General features: G+C 41.4%; 1 protein-coding gene across 1 annotated transcript; it reads left to right on the top strand.

Annotated features, from left to right (window-relative positions):
* The first annotated feature begins 8,030 nt into the window (after nt 1–8,030).
* On the top strand, nt 8,031–22,359 carry LOC140237744 (uncharacterized). Its single transcript, XM_072317672.1, has 11 exons — nt 8,031–8,059; nt 9,210–9,431; nt 10,187–10,350; nt 11,156–11,312; nt 14,375–14,526; nt 15,662–15,800; nt 16,810–17,137; nt 17,734–17,953; nt 18,743–18,878; nt 19,416–19,863; nt 20,281–22,359. The coding sequence occupies exons 2-11, from the start codon at nt 9,252–9,254 to the stop codon at nt 20,655–20,657; spliced, it is 2,301 nt and encodes a 766-aa protein (XP_072173773.1). The 5' UTR covers nt 8,031–8,059; nt 9,210–9,251; the 3' UTR covers nt 20,658–22,359.
* Nucleotides 22,360–22,384: the final 25 nt, after the last annotated feature.

The raw sequence follows: 22,384 nt of genomic DNA, 5'->3' as shown, positions 1-22,384 counted from the left end.
TAGCTTACAAGGGCGCGTTAAGTGCCGCTATTTTCTTTACGTTGCTAGGATCTTGCACAGTGTGTCATGTGTACATGTACATGCAAAAGGGAATTTCTGTCGACTTGCACGGATGGACTCGGCAAATTACCGGCCTATGTTATAGTCAGTGCCACTTTGGCATAGCACGCAGGCGTCGAACACGTTTGCGCGAGTATACTAATTATGTCAACGAAGAATTTATGACAAGCGTATACATCGTTTAACCTGCCGTATTTTGCATCTTTTTTGCAGACATAACGTTGCGTCTCCAGGGACGAACTCCATCGACTGAAATATTGACTGATCGACAGGCAGTGTTCGTATACGGCAGACGATCACCGCATGACAATGGTTTCGGAGGGTAAAGCAAGCCTATCCACGTCATAATAGCCTTCGTTGTAATGATGTATTCGGGTAATTTGGGTACACATTTTCCTCGTCTGACATCTTGCGCGTGTAATACCGCTTTTTCATGAGAGATTATTCAGAATTCGAAGTTATGCTCGGTGCGTGAGATGCGCGTGTTCGATCAGCTCTCCTCTCCAACTCATATCTGCGTAATGTTATTTGACGTCATTCATGAATAATGCAGCAAAGGACACGAACTGCTTTCATCAAGTAGAACAAGAAGATTTCTCACGTCGGTGCCTCGGTGTTAGCACAACAACCACCAACAGATAATCAAAACAAGTCGTCGAACAAAAAAACTCAAGACACCGACTGCATCGAGAATAGATGAGGCTCATCGATCATAAGGGTACCAAGAACAATCGTTGTTTAGGTTGAACAATATTGCACGAAAATTGTCAAACCCCGTCAATAATCGGGGGCATCAGCTCATGAACAGAAACAATGGATATCTTTCTTACCCGGCGTGGACGATGAGAATCTGATGACCGCCATGGCTATTCAGATCGAAAACCACACAATGGACATGGACCAATCGCGTCTCTCCCTTTCCGATAGCGATCACATGGAAATCGATGGCTATCGGGTCAACGAGGGAGGTGTGGACATAGAAGACTCTAACGAGATAGAAATCATATCACTTGAACAGGACGCTGCACCATTGCTAGGCATTGAAGATGGGAATGGTAGAGCTGATCAGGGTAGCGATAGTGATGACCATAGCGATGACGACAGTGTAGAGATGGAGCTTAGTTTCAGAAATTCGGCTTCCAGACTCGACAACATCATAGACGAGGAGGAGGACGACGAGGAAGAGGAAAAGGATGGTTTCCACGGCGACGGCGGCTCGTTCAGCGGATCAGGGAAATATCCGAGGTCCGGATCGGCGAGACCGAGTTCGTCGAGATCGTACGTGGTTGGTGGCGAGCTACAGATCGATGTCGATGACGACGAGGACTACGATGCTGAAGAGGAAAGAAAAGTAGGTCAATAGCTTTTCTTTCACGTCATAAAGTCTGTGTGCATTGCAGTGTTAGCGGAGGTTCCAAAGTTATATACTATAGCTCTATCAACAGTTCTTTCTTTTTCTATTTCTGTACTATATGTGTGGAGATCTGTTTCATTCGTCCATTAATTGGGAACATATCGCTTTCAATTTCTTTATTTGAATGACATCACAATCTTAATTTTTCCTTTCCCTACACATCGATCTTTCATGACACTTCTGAATATCGTAACACACACGCCTGTCTTTTCTCTCTGAAAGATATTAATCTGTAGTTGAAACCAAGTGCATTTCGTTGTTGTTGTGTTTCAATCCCATTGTATATACGTCTATCGCCTGACTGAAAACTGATCCCATTAAATCGAATTGCTTTGTGTGACGTGACTAACACACGCACTGACATACTACTTCCACCACATTGTTGATCTGGTTTTCATCTATATCTATGTCACAGCTGAGTTTTTATAAACATGCACAGTTTAGAAAGCATCGTGTTTTCGAATTTTAGGTTGATTGTCGTCTAATCATTACGGTGATAACGAAGTTCATATGAAAAGTATTGATGTGATGACGGTAATTGTGACGATGAAACTGTTGAATACACAATGCCAAAGAAATACTAATCATCATCAACATCACAACGGTTATAATTGCAGTAATTGTCACTATTGTTATTATGATTATCATCCTCACCACAATAATGCACCATACTTTTTTAAGAGAAATTGATCAATCTACAATATTTTTGTATAGTCCGCATATTTATTATGCTAGCTTTCACCGCGATTTGCTTTAACACAATGAACGCCGTTATCAGTATCATGAAATGAGGGGAAAAAGAACATCTTTTGTATAGACATGATAGACATTGTCTCGTCAGGAAATGCATCTGATTGATTTATTCTCATTTTTTCTAAGAATGATGTGATCTGCAACTGAACTGAACATCAATGACAGTAAGCAATACGGGTGCACGTCACAAGACCGACACCCACGAATCACACAGCTCGCGAGTCATACAGGCTATGAGTTCGACACTGGGCAAACAAGGCCCACGAGACCCCGTGTTGTATCCATCGAACTCGCTTTTACCTATGTAGTGTCGAACTCATGGGCTGTATGACTTGTGGGTGTCGATCTCGTGGGATGACCCCAGCAATACAACAGTGTCACTGAGTAGAGAAGTTGATCGCACATTCTTCGGTTGCCAAGAAAGCTCGATAACAGTATAGTCTAGATCAGTTCGAGTAATAAATAGAAAGACACATACAGATTAAAGACAGTGGGAGAAAAGTTCGATGGGGAGGGAGTAGCTACAGGAGTGAGAGAGAGAGAGCGAGGGTGGGTAAAATCATGTACGTCATGTACGTGGAAATATAAATATCTACACACGAAAATAACATAGCTCTCAGGGTATAGACAAATGGCATACATGCACAATATACAATTGACTCAGATCACATATCCAACAAATCTTGCGTAAAACGAATTGCCGAATACAAACAAGGTCGTATTCTATTGTATCTTGTCGTTGACTTGTGTGTGCATGTGTGTGTGTGTGTGTGTGTGTGTGTGTGTGTGTGTGTGTGTGTGTGTGAGTGATTTTGTCCATGTTACGGCCTTGTGGTATGCCATTAACGTTCGTTCGAGTTACTTTAGTGGACATTGCGAAACAAACGAGTAAAAAGGGTCTTATTACCAGTTTAAGTGGCCATTACACTTTGCCCGCAATCAAAGAATATTTGCAAAATTCTAGTTGAAACAATGTCCGCCCCCTCGAATCTGATAAGACCATGATTTCTCGTTTCTCTAAGGAAGTCAACACAATTTTACATTCCCTCCTATCAAAAAGGGACTCACCTCATTATACTATATAGTAGATCAAACGTCATTATCTTCGTTCCAATTGTTTTCAGCTTTAATTGATTTGTAAACTTATAGATAATGAAACTAGAAATAAAGGACTGGCATTATCATATATACTGTTAACTTTTTAATTGATTCTGATACATAGGTATGCCATTGTGTGAACGTGGTCAGTTTATTCATTTGACTGACTCTAGAAAATGGCTATCACAAAGCCAATAGGCTCTGATCCATTACAACTGTGCAGAGCGACTGTGCTTGGTCAACAACATAACTCTGACATGTGCATATCAAAGGCTGCGTAAATTGCGATAGTCAGCCTTTCGACGATATCAACATCATGATTATTCAGTCCACATTTACCTCGTGACACGAAAAATGAAAAAAAAAACCCAAACAGTGACTAATACGAATCGTTATATCTACTCTTATTAGTGAGGTATAAAATCTGTCGAGGTGAAAACATGCCATATTTGAAACTATTACTGTACTCGAGATACAATGAAGCAATCTGTACCATCGCTGCATCAATGTTAGTACATGTAGGCCTATCAAGCAGGGTCCTGTTACATAAAAAGATGGGAGTTAAACTTAAGGTAGAAAATTATACGTATAAAAAGTCAATATTGGGCAATCAGCATGGAGTATTCAGAGAGTTACGATCGACTTTTTATTCTTTTTATTCTTTTTTTTTTTTACTTACAAGTGTATGAGTGTGTGATAGGCCTACTTGCCAGGAAATGTTTATTTTAAAGGAGACCAACGCTGAACAACCAACACGAGGCCTTTAATCACTGAAAATGTGTATTTTGTGCTACTGCAGACTCATTAATGACATCATTAGGTAGGTGCCATTTGGACCTCTTAATGATGGCTTTTGAGGCCGCCATTGTCTGCATCTCAGTCAACCCCTTTTCTTTTCTTTTTCCCCCAGAGATTATTAACGATCTCACACGGGAACAAAGCGAGCAATGACATAATGGCTACCATTACTTAACGGTTTTGTTCTGTTTTGTTGTTGTGGTTGTGTTTTATGTGGTTCCAGTGAGCATGAATACAGCGGACACGATTGCTCCTTTCTTGTAAACGCCTCTTTCGTCTTGTGAGGTGATTATTGGCATAAAATTTGCCTCATTTGATGAGATGGCGCGCGCGCACACACACACACACACACACACACAACAGCAGACGAAGAAACAGCATTTTGCAAGTACACGTACATACCAACACCCTTGGCGGAGTGTTCAAAGTCTTCAGAAACGTACAAATATTATTATCTTAACTTATAATGAGCTTTCGAATGAGCATCTCATTGAAACATCGATAAGATGATTTGAATATCGATGCTCGTAATTCATGACGTAGAGAAAATGCAAAATAGTAATAAAAAATGCAGTCTTGATGGCAAGAAGACGTACAAGAGAGAACAAAATGACAGGGTATATCACGGAAGGAAAACTTCTGTTTAGTCAGCTTTTGGCGTGCGTTTTTATACGGAGACCAAACGACTCGGTTTTGAAGTCCCGCTCAAACTCCCGTTTTGGAGTGATGGCGGTGCCCGTTGCTTGGCAACGACATGATCTGCTTCGTACTTCAGTACGCTAGAGAGTCGCTGGAGCTTGTCGATGAGTTGAGGCATGATAGTGGCGCAATGTCATAAAACTTTCCGTGTTCTGTTCTTCACTGACTTACTACTTTCATGGAAGCAGTTGAGCCTAGGCTCCACCAGTATTACGCAGATATAACCTGCCCAGTGTTTGATGTCTTTTCTATATAACCTTGTTAATTAACTATTTATTGCCTACTTGCCTATATACTTACACACTTTGTGCACAATTGAGCGTGACATCAATTTCTTTCCCCTCCCCCTCTGTCTTTCTTTAATAAGCGACTCCCGATCTCTGTTACAACGCCGCCTTGAATTATGTATTGGTTCACTTATCCGGCTTCTGATGGGTACTCTGGGTTTGAGGTCCGTTATACCGGGACCAGGAAGGACTTTAAAATTGCTTATTGCTTCACTGACGTCATACCTTTATTTTTCTCTGCAAAGAACCTTGATGGACTTTAATGGAAAATTATAAGCCTACTTGTCCTTGAAGAAGCGACCGATGTAGCTCACACAATAACTGTCTCCACTGTCATAAGCGGAGCCGGGCTAAAGGGGTATTCGTGTAATCTTCGGCTTTCTGCTCAGAGCCGGAAGTTTTCGCGTCATTTCTCTTTCAAAACGAATTCCGGTTAATATTGTAAAGTTTCCCTTGTGGGGCAATTAACAGCCAATGCAACAGGGCGAAGAAGAACCCATTTTCCCCTCTATTCTTTGACACTTGTTAAAGATATCAATTAAAGCCGTCGTTAAGCTACCGGTCATTACTATAAAGAACACAACACTGAAGGTCCAAAACATTTGTATATAATACACACTAGTACGTCTTACAATGCGATTACAGTAAAATAATATTACAAGTTATGCAAGGTATCTTTCATTTTTTAAAGAACAATCGCAAAACCATCTTGTCCGTCTGATAAAGGTCGTCTTATTTTAAAGGTGGGGAAGGGGAGGGGGAGGAGGTGCTGCCTCTATTGTATGCTCTTGGGTTTTATCACTATCATTTGACGTGTATATATCACGTAGCTGTTAAAGACAGAAGCTTGCTATGATTATATCAATATTACATGTGCATCTTCTATTGAAGAGCGATGTGACAAAGTTTACTCTTGTGTAGTTTCGTAATAAGATCTTCTATTCGCGGTTAGTCTTAAGAATTTAGTGGTACGCCTTCATGAGCTGAGGCTAGGCTTACTAAAAAAAAATACGTGTAAACTAAACTAGAAACAAAAATGAAGGAATCTTCTACATTTCTCTGAGGTTGGTCGCCGAGCAACAGTAGCTTTTGTTGTCGAAATCCCCGTAATCAAACCCATTCTGCTCACATCACATACAGAGCGAATGACTATTGAATGTAAATACGGCAGGTAGTGTGCGCCGTTTCTGATGCATTTCATGTGAAAATCGATAACAGCGTCCTTTAAAGGGTTCCTTACCTTTTGTTAGGTTCAGAGCTAAGGGTTTCTTTGAATGGAGACCTCATTGTGCACCACACGATGGGAGCTAATTAAAGAGATAACGGAGAGCGAATGGAGGCAATAAATCGATATCTGCGTGACTACACCAGCTGAAAGTTACGGGAGGAAGATTGTTCTAAGAACTCGTTCTTCTCCTCCTATCCGGCAGAACTTTTAATCATGCCAAATCGCAACTGTAAGAACCAATGAAGAATAATTGCTTGATTACATTGCTGTGCGTGAAAGGCATTATTTACCATTTGCAGATGAAACAAAAACCCAGCGTTAGTGCTTCAAAATAGTTGTAAAATGTGAGTCAGGGATAGAAACAACCAATGAAAAAATTGAATCAGTACATAAACAAAATATGAACAATAGTTATAATGAACAAAAAATGTAGACTAAACCATCTGCAGTTATGGTTTATTGAGAAAAATAGTGCTATCTCCTTATATTTCAGGCTTTATTGCGAAATGTTTATATGGTATAGGATGTTTTGTGATATAAATGACCAACATTGTACACATATGCATCAAATGTGATATTTCGAACATTTTTTTTTTAAATCACTGCTCCCAATAGTTAAACTGTACTTCAAATGCGATATGCTTCTATACGCTGAATTTAATAGCGCGAAGGCATTTTAGAAATCTTGCCGTAGATTATAGACCTGCATGTCTAGAGAAAATGAATCGAACTGCTTTCTGTATAGGTATACGCATATGGAATCATTGGTAAAATAAACAGAGAGATCAGATTAAAATACAGTAAAATAGACAAACGAACAAACAGAACAAACAAACCAAACAAACAAAGTCCACGGAAAAAAATATGGAGATGACTAATATGTGCTTCTCGGTGCATGGTAGAAAAATACATAACGACATTCTCCAAATATAGCTAGCGCATGGTGTGATACATATATTACCTGGTTTTATGCTTCATCTCCTGTCACTGACACGCTACCCTATAGTCAGATAGTTTGTTATAATACACACCTATACGATTAGGCATTACAGTATCTCGAGCTCAGGTGGAATTAAGGAATTACAGAGCATATCGATGACAAAGCACTAATAAAGATTTTGACACGTCTGTTCACATTTTGACATAGAGCATGCTACACAGCAGCACACTCCTAAAAAAAAACAACAACAACCAACCAACCATTCAAAAAATAAAACAAACAAACAAACAAACAAACAAACAAACAAACAAACATCCTAATACAAACAAAACAAAACAAAATAAAACGCCATGCTGACTACAGTGCAGGAAAGTTCACTTTCCAGCAAAGGGAGATAGTGGAATGGAATGTTTTCACTCACTGTATGGGACTATTATTATTAACAACGAAGAAAAAAGTTCTTTGAGCAGCACAGCAAATCTGGTAGGAGGCATTATTTTCACTGTGCGTTATGAAAATACAAACATTAAAAACAGAACTCACACTTATACACAGACATCACACAGAACGACAACAATTTCACTTGACAATATTTGTTGTTTAAATGATATGGGCTTTGCGGTAAATGATATAATATATCATCATTATTATCATAAGTAAACATTTTTTTCCCTTTGAGAATGTATTTTGAATCAAGAACAAGTAACTTTACTTTAATCTTTCTTTGAATTTCCTTATCACAGTCAAAGGACGATGAAGTGTACAGAACGTCATCATTATCGGTAAGTTCCTATGATCTTCTCTTAATCCTGCATGGTATAATTCAAGAATTTAGAAAAAAAATAATCATATAAAACTATTTATAACCAACATGCGTTTTTACATGAACGTGACAAAGCGCCGCGATCTCTAATTTTTTACCGGGTTTTATTACGACGTGATATTTTGTTAAATTATTTTGAGTGCACTTAACACAGACTATTGTGGCATGACCTAGTATTTTGTTCATAGCGTTCATTCCCTGTGGGAAAAAAATGAATACAGTGTAGGCCTACTACAGTTACTCTTACGGACAATACTTAATGTCACTCAAGCCTGGCTTATACCACATGGTTGCTACGGATACATTTGTATTCGAAGCCACAACTGCATACTCATCTCTGGCGAAACAGTGTAGACCTCACATTTGTTCCAGGTTTTATAATGTCCTATTAGACGTTATTTATGTTTACATTTCGAAACATTTTCATGTGATGGCTTACCAGCTTGGCCTCTATGATACCGCGCGGGCAGTGGCCTCAGAGAAGTCGGGATGCAGCTCCGGTAAGAGTTCTGTTCCATCGCGCGAAAAATCTACCAGATCTACCTCATTATCACACGTTGTTAGTCGTGGGAACTGACACAATCCTTGGCTCTCATTGCCTTTATCAAAGTACAAGCGGTAATCTTACCAAATCATCAAGGGAAAAGCATTAGGCAATATTGACGCACGCTCGCAAATATCGATATCATACATGGCTCTTTACAATGAGACATTATAACTGTTCACTGCACTCCAATTGCTCGCGAAAGTGGAAGGGAATATTGGTCAAATTGCATGCTCATAGTAACCTTGCACCTCATGCGAACGGACAGACTTTTAGTTGTTTTCCAGACCATGAATGCATCGAAATAAGCTAACTGTAAAGAAATGAAGCTCTAAATGTCTTTAATGACAAAAGATTATGCAGTATGCAGACGTGCTAAGAGGAATCTTCAGCCAAAATCGCAATAATGCTGGCTCATGTCCTGAAGCATTCCCGGGATTTTTCCGGGGAAGATCCTTCATGGCAGCGCATACGCTTAAGAGAGCTGGCAGCCTACTTTCGCGGGAAAAATACCATCTCGTCCACTGTAAAACCCTCTGGTCTGCTCTCCCCTCGAATCCTGCAGCCTCTCGATCGGTTCCGGAAGGCCGGACGCCAGGTGAAGTTCATGTGTGGGGTTCAGCTGAGCCTCAACAAATGCGCCGAGGAGGCGGGCAAGGGCACTTTCTCCATCCAGATCGCCGATCTCATGGAGAAGATGTCCCGTACGCCCAGCGTGGTCTACATTCCGGAGAACAGCACCGAGCGACTGAGCTTCAACGCCACAGACTACCGCTCCAAGTACGAGGTAATTGAGGGGGATGGAAGACGTGACCCGTCTCTTCCAAAGGGGGATGGGGAGCTGTCATAACTTGTGTCAACTCTGTCTAGAAACACCAAATGTGATGCTCTAATGTGGTTATGTGGTTTCGTGCTCTTTCTTCGTATTGTTAATTTTAACATTCAGAATCCATGACTGATTCTTGAATTAACAGTTCACGTTTTCCAAAATTAAAACACTTGTTTTTCTCACGAATTTACCGATTTTTTTATTTATTTTTTTTTTTTTTGTGCAAATGTCTTACTGATTTGTGCAAAATGTAACTTAAATTCTGCCAGTTCAATCTTCCCTTTCTCATATGTAAGAAGTGCAGCTACTGAAATTCAGACGTGGCAATTTGTTGGCCGCAAATTCCTCCAGAACTCGACGAAATAACGGATGAATAGTGGCCTTCACAGCCTATTGCACTGTGTTCCTTCGCTACACGATAAAGGTATCATAAATATTTCATTAAAGTCTTACTGCAGCTAATTCCAATTCGCCTATCTCCATTCAAGAACAATAAATAGATAAATAAATAGACTACGTTGACTAAAAACAAACACTTATACAAAATGAAAACAACATCTAATAAACATCGTCAATATCATACAACAGACATCTACAGGCACTGAGAATTTGTACATTTAACAACGTACTAGCCTTATGATTAGTGAAGTTAGATTTACTTTGTGACATCACAGGTTTCCTATAAACATCTCATCTTCCGTTTCTCATTACAGTTTACGTGGCCGGAGAAGGCGAGAGCTGTCCTGCAGAAGGCCCCAGCGGACCGGACGGCTGAAGATATCCGCCTGGTAAGGAGTCTCATGAGGGGACTCTACAGCTTCCGGAAGTACTCTTCCGTTCTCCAGGACCTCATCTGCAAGGTCATTCGATACGCCAAGTAAGCTACATCGCCATGTTTTCCACCCTAACTCTCCCAACATTGAGCGCGACGCAACGAGCAAGAAATTGAAGAGGCAATGGTCTAGTGCAACTATACAATTTCTTTTGATGCACTCTCGGCAACATTTTCCCCTCACAAATAGATGAATAATTTTGAAATCCAATCAGAGTATTTCATGTAAAACTAGGAGATACTTTGAGGAGGTTCAAATTTCATACTAACGGGCTCCAGTCATTCCCAGCTGTTGTGTCAACATCCTTCAATATACATGTACGTCCATTATAGCGCAGTTCCGTGTAATACACCAGCCTTTTGTCGAATGGAATTAAAAAGTTTCCCCATTGAAGAACCTAGTTAAAATTCAATCCCCTAATTACCAGTTAATGTCCTGTATAATTGTAGTATTTTCACAGTGTCAAGACCCCTTACTGGATCATCAGCACCATTATGAGATAATTTCCGTGCGCATCTCATAATTGGTCTTTCTTTTCCCGAAAATATCTTTCCTTCTATTGTTTTTCTTTTACTGCTCATCTGTTTCAAAGGTACCGGACAGCGGGAATCCAGTAACTTGCATTGCAAAATTTGCATTTCTTGTATAGAAATATTGAAACATTGCAGCTTTCTTGGCTTTTGTTAATCAAACAGTACGGTGTCGGCTTCTCATCTCAAATTTACTACAAGTTGCCTATATACAAGAAATCGCAACAACGCCTTAACACATCAAATTCTTCAAACGACGAGCTCTTATCTCACGATTAACTAAACAACGTAGCACTATTTTGATGGACTGTTGAAATAGGTATGGTCGACGTCGAGTGGTGGTTCGGAAAGGACATCCTGGATTCTCGTTCTACTTCATCTTCTCTGGCTCAGTGGGTGTCACCCTCGAGGAAGACGAGATGAACGCCTTCGTCAAGAAGGAGGTCAACATCTTGAAGAAAGGCGCGAGCTTTGGGGTAAACCTGCTAAAATTGTCTTCAAACATGAATTACGATGGACAAAGTTACAAGATCCTTCTCTGGAAGCGCTTTCAGATTCTACACTATGTCGTATTATATGGAGATAGCTTTTAGGAAACCATAAGAAAAAAGTAATACTTTGTAAATTCATAGTCGCAAGAGTGGCACACAGATGCTAAGAGATTTCATTTGAAGATTGCATTATGATCCATAGCAGAATATTATTTTTGCAGTATCGTGGAAGTAATAGAATACCAATTCAGTTTGTTTCGAATTGAAGCGTACTGAAAAGCATGCATGTGCAACCCATATTATAGGGGACAAGTCCCAAGTATATTGGGGCAAGTGTCTATGGTAAATGCATGTTGTAGCAAAATCAACCCGTCCTCAATGGGTTAAACGACACACAAAAGGTTTTCAACTCTATATCGAGACTGGAAGGCACATTTAACGTTCACGTTTTGTCCTACTAATTACAGTTGCTTAAAGGGGATGGCGAGTAACTGATCAGTGGGAATCAGTGGCATAGGCGCCGGAAGTGGGGGGGCAGGGGGGGCGGCCGCCCCCCCCCAATCCAAAAAGTGGGGGGGCAAAAGGCATTTTTGCCCCCCCAAAAAGCCCCCCCCCCAAAAAAAAAAAAAAATAATAATAATAATAATAATGAAAATAAATGAATAAACAAAGAAAATAAAATAAATATGTATATATATGAATAAAAGGGGAAAAATATGGCTACAAACGGCAGCTTTTGGACTGTAAAATGTCAAAATTTTCAAGCTCGCTCGCTTCGCTCGCTCACATCCAGCAGTAATGTTGAGCCCGGTGCGCCTCCCCCTTAATTTCTAAAGCGAAAAACATAGCTACGACGGCAGTTTTTGCGACTCTAGAATGTCAAAATTTTCAAGCTCGCTCGCTTCGCTCGCTCGCATTGAATCGTTATGCCATTCTCCTAATGTTGCTGACAGTAATTGCCAGTAGTTGCGCCCGATGCCCCCACCCCTTAATTTCCAAAGCGAAAGATAAATATAGCTAGAAACGGGAGTTTTGGGACTGTAAAATGTCAAAATTTTCAAGCTCGCTCGCTTCGCTCGCTCGTATTGAATCGTTATGCCACTCTCCTATGTTGCTGCCAGTAATTGCCAGCAGTTGCGCCCGATGCCCCCCCCCCCTTAATTTCCAAAGCGAAAGGTATAGTTACAAACGGGAGTTTTTGGACTGTAACATGTCAAAATTTTCAAGCTCGCTCGCTTCGCTCGCTCGCATTGAATCGTTATGCCACTCTCCTAACGTTGCTGCCAGTAATTGCCACCAGTTGCGCCCGATGCCCCCCTTAATTTCCAAAGCGAAAGATATAGCTACAAACGGGAGTTTTGGGACTGTAAAATGTCAAAATTTTCAAGCTCGCTCGCTTCGCTCGCTCGCATTGAATCGTTATGCCACTCTCCTAACGTTACTGCCAGTAAATGCCAGCAGCTGCGCCCGATGCCCCCACCCCCTTAATTTCCAAAGCGAAAGACGGGAGTTTTGGGACTGTAAAATGTCAAAATTCTCAAGCTCGCTCGCTTTGCTCGCTCGCATTGAATCCTTATGTCATTCTCCTAATGTTGCTGCCAGTAATTGCCAGCAGTTGCGCCCGATGCATCGCCCCATTAATTTCCAAAGTGAAAGATATAGCTACAAACCCCAGTTTTGGGACTGTAGAATGTCAACATTTTCAAGCTTGCTCGCTTCGCTCGCTCGTATTGAATCGTTATGCCTTTCTCCTAATGTTGCTGCAAATAATTGCCAGCAGTTGCGCCAGATGCGCCCCCATTTATTTCCAAAGCGAAATATATAGCTACTATCAAAACTCCAGTTTTGGAACTGTAGAATATCAAAATTTTCAAGCTCGCTCGCTTCGCTCGCTCGCATTTTATTGTTATGCCATTCACCTTATGTTGCTGACAGTATATAATTTGTCGATCGTTTCACACCGTCATTCCATAATCCATGCAAGGAAAACTTACAATGTTCCTCAATGACTGCGTTGTTGAATGTATCACATTCCGTAATGTATTGTAGTCCCATTATTGCTCACGCACACACGCACAATATATATATATATATATATATATATATATATATATATAATAGATGTGTGTGTGTGTGTGTGTGTGTGTGTGTGTGTGTGTGTGTGTATGTGTGTATTGTGTATAACATATGCATGGTCTAATCTTGAGCCCCCTCCAGTGTTTGCCCCCCCAATCCAAAACTGCTTCCGGCGCGCCTGATCAGTGGGAATGCTGGGGGATGATTGTTCCAATTCTTGTGGGTTTCATTTAAAAGTACATTATATATCTATTGTTGTGTGAAAAGTATTTGCTTCAGAACGGTCTCATATTCAAGTAATGTGCAGTTTAATGCCCCGTCACTGTACAGGCATGCTAACCTGGAAACATTAAACTGCGCATTACTTGAATATGAGACCATTCTGAAGCAAATCATTTTCACACAACAATAGATATAATTATAATGTACTCTTAGATTAATCCCACAAGGATTGGAACAATCATCCCCCAGCATTCCAACTGATTCCCACTGATCAGTTACTAGCCACCCCCTTTAATCAAAAAGGACTTTAACGAGATTGAATTTGTAAAATGTAACCTTAACCAGGGGCGGATCAAGAAATTCTGAAAAGGAGGGGCGCAACTAATATTTCTGGTGCCTCCTCCGGGTTTTATTTCATTCTTTTTATTTCTTTCGTTTGTAATGAAAAATAAAGGGGTGGGGGGGGGGGCGTGCTCTGGTTGCGCCCCCCTCTGGATCCGCCACTGTTTTCTCTCCGTCCCTTCCTCGAGTTTGTTTTTTTATGCTTCTTTTGCTTAGTTTACCTTTAGTTTATCTTCAATTTTATGAATGTTGCATCATCTACGTAGCCCAACGATGACTTTTTCAGATCAAGAAATATAAATATCAATGTCCCAAACTTAAATGCTGTTGAGCGCTTTGAGCAACCGTATCGCCGTCACCTTTCAATATTCCCCTTCCCTTCTCCTTCTCGCCATTCTTCGAACCAGGAAATTGCTCTAATAAAGGATACTCGAAGGAAGGCCACAGTCGTGTGCCTCCAGGACACGGAATTCCTGGTCGTCGACGCCGACGAGTTCTTCGACAACAACCTCCATCTTCACATCCAGCAGGAATTCGAATATCGGCTCGATTTTCTGAGGTAGGAAACGTGTGCATGTTATAAATGTTTGGTACGCACTTCAATACCCGTTTGTTTGTTTGTTTGTTTTTGATCCCTTGATCAATCGTCAGTTTTTATGAATGCAGTGGATTGTAATTTGAAGCCTTGACTTTAAATCATGCGGGATTATAATTACACTATGTTGATAAGCTGTATACCATACCGACAAGGATACCGTCGCCCCTAGGAATGTACTACGTGATTCACATAGCATCAGTAAGCACCTATTGATATCCCAGATATCGATCAATATCAAAATAATGTATTATGTGAATGTGCTTGACTGTTGTGACGATTCTTTTCTAAAAAAAATATTGCCGGAAATTTGATAATTAATAGTTTAATCATAATCATAACGTCTTTCAAAATATGATATAACACAGCATGACCTCACATCTACATGTATGTTCCTTCGATTTTATGCGATAGCAAAAAGGTACAGCGAGAGATAGTCACGATAGTGTTCACGATGACTATAATAGTTGTTTTTGATGATGGCGCAATCCTTTCTCGAAATGTTGCTCTAATGACGATGAACATGCGGCATTAACCTGTTCCATACGGGAACCTGGTGGCCTGTGTGTTAAACCTATATGGGCATCACGTCATTCAGTATGGAATGGGTTAATGGAAGGCACCAACCGGCTTGTCATGATATGATAATTGATTGGATATGATGCTTGTAAAGGCTGTTTGAAGTCGAATAATTTTGCGTCACTTTCTTGAAGATACGATAAGGCCATGGAATTAGCCGAAGAGCAATAGGATTCCCAGAATAAAGAGTGAACACAAATCCAGGTATACGTCTTTAAAAAAGGAGAAATGCTTATGTGTTTTCATGACAGTCAAAAATGCAGCTTTTTACAGCCAACTGATGACTTATATGTATAACAACAACAACAATCGATAGCTTTTCATAGGATTATACGTAGCAGGAGTAGCATAGATCGATAACGATGGACATCAATATATTAATATGCACATGAAAATGATTCTGTTTATATGCATGCATTACTTTTTATAATCTGATGTCTTTACTATTTTTCTATTTATCTATTTACCTATGTATTGATTTATCCATACTTACTCATTTTGCTGTACTCCCCGAATTCAGTCGTATGAAGATCTTCTCGACATGGGCAACGGAGAATCTGGAGGAGATTTCCGACATGGGTCGACTAGAAGAATACTGCAACGAGTCGCTGATTGTCAAAGACGCGCGCAATACCGATTGGCTGCTCATCATCACCAAGGTAACGGAGGTTGACGGGCCCTAAGGGCGCCTCCAATCCGCATGTGGCAGTGTATTTATGATAATTATTGTGATAATAAGGTCTTCTTTATCCAGGGTAGCCTCTTCATGGTTGCCACTGCTCTACCAGAAGGCCCTGTCATTAGTATTACCCTATAGAGTTGCCAGGTACCCATTTGCACACCTGGATCGAGAGGGACATTGTGGGTAAAAACATCTGGTCCAAGGACGTAAGCACTCGGCGGGAATCGAACTCGGATCCTCCGATTGGGAGTCGGAAGTTTTATGCACTATGCCACAGGGATATTCCCAAGCCAGATTTCATTTATCTTTATGTTGTCATGGTTGTAACACTTTATCCGGGTGACGTAGGCTCTACATGAAATGTTACACTCGACTTGATAAGAGTAATACAACCTGCCTATTATAATATGAATACAAGTTGTATTCCTGGCAAGACCTAGCAAAGAATGTCTTAAGTGATCCAAACCAAGCAATGGAACCTTACTTTTGCTGCGCCTAATGAACGTTTAAATTTTTGTGGAACGTTCAGGGAACCAAAGAGGGAAATACATATTCGAGAACAGTGATGAATTCGAAAAAAAAAGTTGCTCGTCGGTTTTCCAGTAAATATGTTGATAAGATAAAAACTGATCAAAAGTCATCAATAAGTCTGTATCTCATCTCTGGTAGGAAAGACCAACATCGTTAATGACTATTTTAATAGAAGACACGCAAAAAAGTACTATGTATTTCCCCTGTAACACAATGCATATCACCCATATCGGTTGACGTTGTGCAAAATGCACTCTAAATATTGTACAGTAATACTTTATAAGGTTAACAGTAACTGTAGATATACTGAAATCATTGCTAACCATGGGAAATTCCACATACACTTAATCTAGATCAGCTGTGTATACTGAGAGGATCAATTGACTCATACTTTCCTCTCATTTTTCTAATCCATCGATTAATTCCAAACCTCCGTCATGTTACGATGATAATAGGGCCGAGCTGACGTGCTGAAACTAGTGGACCTAGCCCAGCTTTACATGTCCAAGCAGGCCGAGGAAGAGGAGGTCATCCAGATGTCCCGAAAGGCCCGCGTCCTCAGCGGGCGGTCAGTCACCATGTGGAGCGATGACATCGGATCCAAGGTCATGCAACATCAGCAGCAACAGCAGCAACAGCGGCAACAGATGCTGCAGGATCAAGACAGGGAGCGCGGCGGGCAGCGGGCGACGACCGGCGCCAGTCGGGCGGGACTGGAGTCGCAGAGGAAAACGTCGGCCAAGGGGTCGACAGTGAACGGCAGGCGGAGACCAAAGACTACCGGTGTGTAATACGATGTCCTCCCCCCCCCCCCCCCCCTCACAAGCCTAGTTTTCAATTTACTGTAACATCGCAATTATTTCATTTACTTCATAAAGAGTGGGATACTAATATTTTGGAGGAGGAAAATTTACCCGGAGGTATAGGCCTACTGTTAGAAATGAATTCGCAGTAATATTTTGAAAGTGATGACGCTGGATCAGTTCTCTTTGTTACGTGTGAAATAGTTATTATCAGCAAATTTGTGAAGGCTACATTCATTTGTTTGGCAGGACGTACGTCATTGGTTGATGCCGTCGGATTTGGCGTTACTGCTGTTAGTCAGCAAAGACGAACGGCAGTGGGTTGGTATCATTTTTTAATATGTCCGGACACGCGGCGGATGTCCAATATGCCTCGTCTCTCGATGACTCCATCCATGCGGGATACGATGTACTCCGAACAGAAAGCATGCATAATCAACATCCTACAATCAGACTTATGATGCCAGGGACGTCTACCTTACTTCTTCTCATCCTTTGCTCTCTCTCTCTCTTTTTTTTTTTTTCGTTTGCCATCTCTCTCCCTCTCTGTCTTTCCAACCTGAATCTGAACTACAGGCCAGATAGCGTCGAGGATGCGCACGCCGACAGACAACGAGGTCGACGACGATGATAACGAGAGAAGGATCCGCAGCAGGAGCGCGACGGTGCGGCTGAAGGAACCCGACAAGCGGGTGCTTAGCCCGGGCGAAGACGAGGATGACGACGAAGATGTCGAGCTAGAAGAGAGTGGCACATCGCGTTCGAGGCCAAGGACAGGAACGGCGAGTCACAGGACGTAAGTCCACTGTGAAATCGGCTATCTGCCTTTACAAAGCAGTGCTGGTGCCGATACAGCCTTGACTGGTCCGACCTGGCAAAAACACACGCCAATTTGCGATGTCCGAGTTGCGCACACCGTACGCTAAATGCATGATTATACTAAATGCATGATGTACCGTACTAAATGCATGATATATAATACTGCGGCGGGGGCGAGCCGGTCACCATACTCATCATGCATTCGCCACACGCGTGCGCGCATGGGACACCACAGTAATGGCGGATTTTGCTGCCAGGTCGGATCAGGGAGGTGGAACCACCTCCCTGGTCGGATCGGTCTGTAGGCGGTTTAGATGCTCTATCTCCAGCCTTTTCCGATTACCATGCGTTTTCACCTTTAACGCTGGAAACGCAATTTCACATCGAAACACCATGAAAAGAATGTTGCCTGGAAGAGTAGATGCTTCGGAGGTGAAGAATAAAAGAATTCATAAGGTTTTAAGATTATAGAACATGAAATAAAATGACTTTATAAATAACACACTAAAACATGCAAACATCATACATTTATTGTGACACATTGTGGGAGCGCGGCGCATTTGAATGTTCTTTACAGATATATGGCGCTATATAAATGCTGATCTTAGTCACATCGTCGTCGTCGTCGTCGTCATTGTCATCATCATCATTGTCATCATATTTACGAACTTCCTTTCACCTGCATTGACGTATATACGAATGATGAGTCAAGAAAGGAATGAAACATACGTACAATGTATGACAATTGACATTTTCCTTCTTCTAGGACTTCAGAACCATCTGATGAGACGCCGTGCAGACTTCCAGATTACATTACCCTTGGCCTGGAGACAATCAAAGCACCTGGGGTCGATGCCGGCGTCTACATCCAGGTCGATGCGTTACGCCCGGGCGACTGCTTCGTAAGTTCTGTGGTTACAGCGGTGCTTGAAATAGATACGAAGTTAAGAATAGATTTTGTTTTGGAAACCCATACTTACAAGGTTGTTGTTTTTTTTTCCCCCGTTGGACTACAAATACGATCATAGGGTGGAGTTAAGATTTTAATATTTTTTATTTAGTAGTGAAAAATTTTCCCTTGAGAGATCGACAACTAATAAGCAATGTTTTTAGTTGGTCCCTACTTTTCAGCAGGTCATTTCAATTTTGTAAGGCTGACAACTGGGTTGAATAAATTTTCATGAACATAGTCCAGATTATGTTATCGTCAAGATATTTCTTTCCCGACCTTTCGACTTTCAATCTTGATGTTCTTTCCACAAATAAAAATGACATTGACATTGTCTAAGAGTATATTCATAATTACCCAGATAATGGATTTGGTTGGACTTTTCGAGTAATGACTAGAGGTAAGCTCTTTATACTATTTGTGTGTTTCTCCATGCTTCCAGTGTATATGATCGTTGTTGTTGCTTTGACTGTATTTCCGTTCTAACCAGGGGATTCAGGGTGTCCTGGGTCATATGCCGCATCTCTCCGTCGTCAGCCACGGCTGCGAACTCATTCGCATTTCTATGTCCAAATTTCGTGAGTACGCCGACGAAGAAACTCTGAATAAAGTAAGAGAATTAATTCCGACCTACGCAAGCGATCTGGAGCTCTGGCGGAGCTTCCGGAAGCAGAACAAGTGGAACAACTTCAAATCCGGTGTGGTCCGAGAGGTCAGGAGGCACGCCAAGCCGACGGGGTCGTCCGTTCGCGGCGGCGGGGCTGACAGCAAATCGTCGGTGAAGGGGTCCGTAACCAGCGACTGGGTAACGAACACGTGGAGTAGGCGGAACACCGGAAGGGATTCGGTGGGACCTAGCACCACGCCCTTACCGAAAATACCGACAAATGCTGACGATGAGGGGAAAAGCCCGAAGAGCCCACGCCTTCGACGGAGAGGTAAATTGTTGATCTGATCCTCTCAAAGAAACGCTCCATATTAGCTCGTTTAAAGTGAAATAATGTGTTTGATGTGGCGGTCTCTTCAGTGTTCCCTAAGTATTTATGTCTGATCAAGGAGGTACTACAGGTCTGATAACGAACATGTGTACACATGGGAAGCAAAGAAACTTGAAGAAATAATTAACCTAGCAACACGAACGTATGAATAAACAGGAAAACGCACATAATTATGCCAACTGTGTGCCCAAGTGGAAGTGACCATTTCCTTCTTTTTCTCGAAGGGAAGAGTGGGGAGATAATCAGGACAGAGAGAGGACGAGAATAAGTGTGGGTTCAGTTTTGGGAGTTTACTATAGGGTTTACAGGTCGCAATATTGCAATTCATGGCTTTTATTCCGTTTTGTTTTACCTCAGGGAAAAGTGGCCTCTCCAGCGCCGCTACGACAAGACCCAACAGTCGGGCACAAAGTCGAGCAGCAAGCACTCGCTACACCGAATCAAGATCCGCGACAAGACAATCATTTTCTCAGCACGACCTCAAAGTCCTAGAAAGACGTCGCTCCAGTATGCCCGCCGCGCGTCTCGCGTCCGCCTCCCAGTCGTTTGGGTATCAATCACTGTCCCATGCCCAGAGCATGGTGGGTGGAGCCACGGGCGGATCCATGGGCATGGGCGGGGAGAGGCAACTAAACGCTCGATCTTCGATGCCCCATATGCACATTCCTGATTTGGCCAGTTTCACCAAGCCAACATACACGAGTAGCCGCAGCTGGCGGGAACTGAAATCTTGAATACTCAGTCTGAGTAGAAGTTTTCTCTCGTCTGCTGTGACCTGAAGGCTTGAAATATCGACAAAACTGTTGATTAATATAAGTGCAATGAAATGGTCCTTGAGATTTGGAGTAACGATGACGGTAAAAGGCGTCGCTTTTGATTATAGACAATCACTGGTCTTCAGTTGTTGTACATCTGGAGGGCGATTGTAAAGCTGCACAAGACATCAAAATAAGTCTTCTCACATTCATTGAACTCTTACCTAACAGAAAATATAGACCTAGTAGCCATTATATATTCCATTGAAACTTTATAACGAATTCAATTTAGTGACTGCAAATATCACCAACATCATATGAACATGGAGACAAAAAATAGGGGCGAATCAGTGAATATCCTTAATTTACAGTCTTCATCTGTAAATCCTTTTTTATTTTTCAAAGAGAGATCTGCAATTGTTACATACTGCAGTAACTGCAGTTGTAATGTCACCATTATTAAATGCTGCCAGCCACTCGCCTTTTGACGGGCTGCTACTATGGGACTTGTAGCTGCATTTACTAAAACTTTGGATGGCTGCAAACGTCCATTTGAAACCGGCCTCTAAACACAATCATGCAGTAAGTCCTTAGTTAAGATCGTATTCGTATATGACCATTTTGCCTTGCAAAATTTGATGGTGTCTAATCGGGTGTGTAATCTTCAAGATATAGCGCCATGGATTGGAGGAAAAGCATCACAGATGTATATCTCCTGTAGTTTTACAGAACAGGAATCTTACAATGATATAAGAATTGATGATTCCTTTGGTAACCATGTACAAAGCGGAGCACTGTTTTAAAGGGGGGGGGGGGCAATCAGTGGTGACTTGAAAAACTTATCGAGTCAAGACATCGAGTAGACTTTCGTCGACCTGATTACCACTGAGGACAAACGTATTGACACCTTTATGGAGTGAAGTTTGAATGAATGTATTCTGTTGGAAGAGCGACTGATAACGTATACAACATATAGTCCGAGTTTGATTCGACGTGCGTCTGATCGTGTGGATGCGATGTCGTGTTAAGTGTTCGAAAGGGAATACTAGAATGTTCCGAACAAAACCTAGTGAGAAGAATTGCAGTAGGGCGTCGCGACGGGCCACAGTCGAATCGCCTGGCGTATGATGTCCTCTAGTATGAGGTTATCCAGTGAGGTGGGCGAACAGTGCACCTTTTAGGTAACCTATAATGATTTTAGGATTATTATTATTATTATTATTATTATTTTTTTTTTTTACATCTTGGAAGAGGTGTTAACTACATGTCAAATCGCAGTTGATACCATTATGGATCTATTGGATCACAAAGCTATCACCTTGCTAATGAATCTGTCTCTTGCCAATTATAATTGTATTTATTCAACTTTTACCAAATATCTACTGAAAATCACTCCAAAATTACATGAAAGTAAGGTAGAACGCACTACGCAGATATTGTAGGAAAATAGATGTCTTTAGTGTAGATAGAAATTTATGTGATAATCTGAGGTTCATATTGGCTCGGTCAGCGGAAATGCTAATATGACGTCATCAGTCAAGGGCGCTTAGAAGGTGACCGTCTGAGTCTTTCTGAATATCTTGCCCTTATCAATACATTCCGTCCAATTTAACCGCATGTACTTTAAGAATAACAAGTGCAAGGTTTTTATTTCGTAATAAATATCCTCACTATAAACAGATATTGATATTCGGCATTTCGCTTTT

The sequence above is a fragment of the Diadema setosum genome, chromosome 14 (genome assembly GCF_964275005.1).
Source record: "Diadema setosum chromosome 14, eeDiaSeto1, whole genome shotgun sequence".
NCBI classification, from domain to species: Eukaryota; Metazoa; Echinodermata; class Echinoidea; order Diadematoida; family Diadematidae; genus Diadema; species Diadema setosum.
The sequence above is the reverse complement of the archived record's forward strand: the minus strand, read 5'-3'. Positions and strand labels throughout refer to the sequence as shown.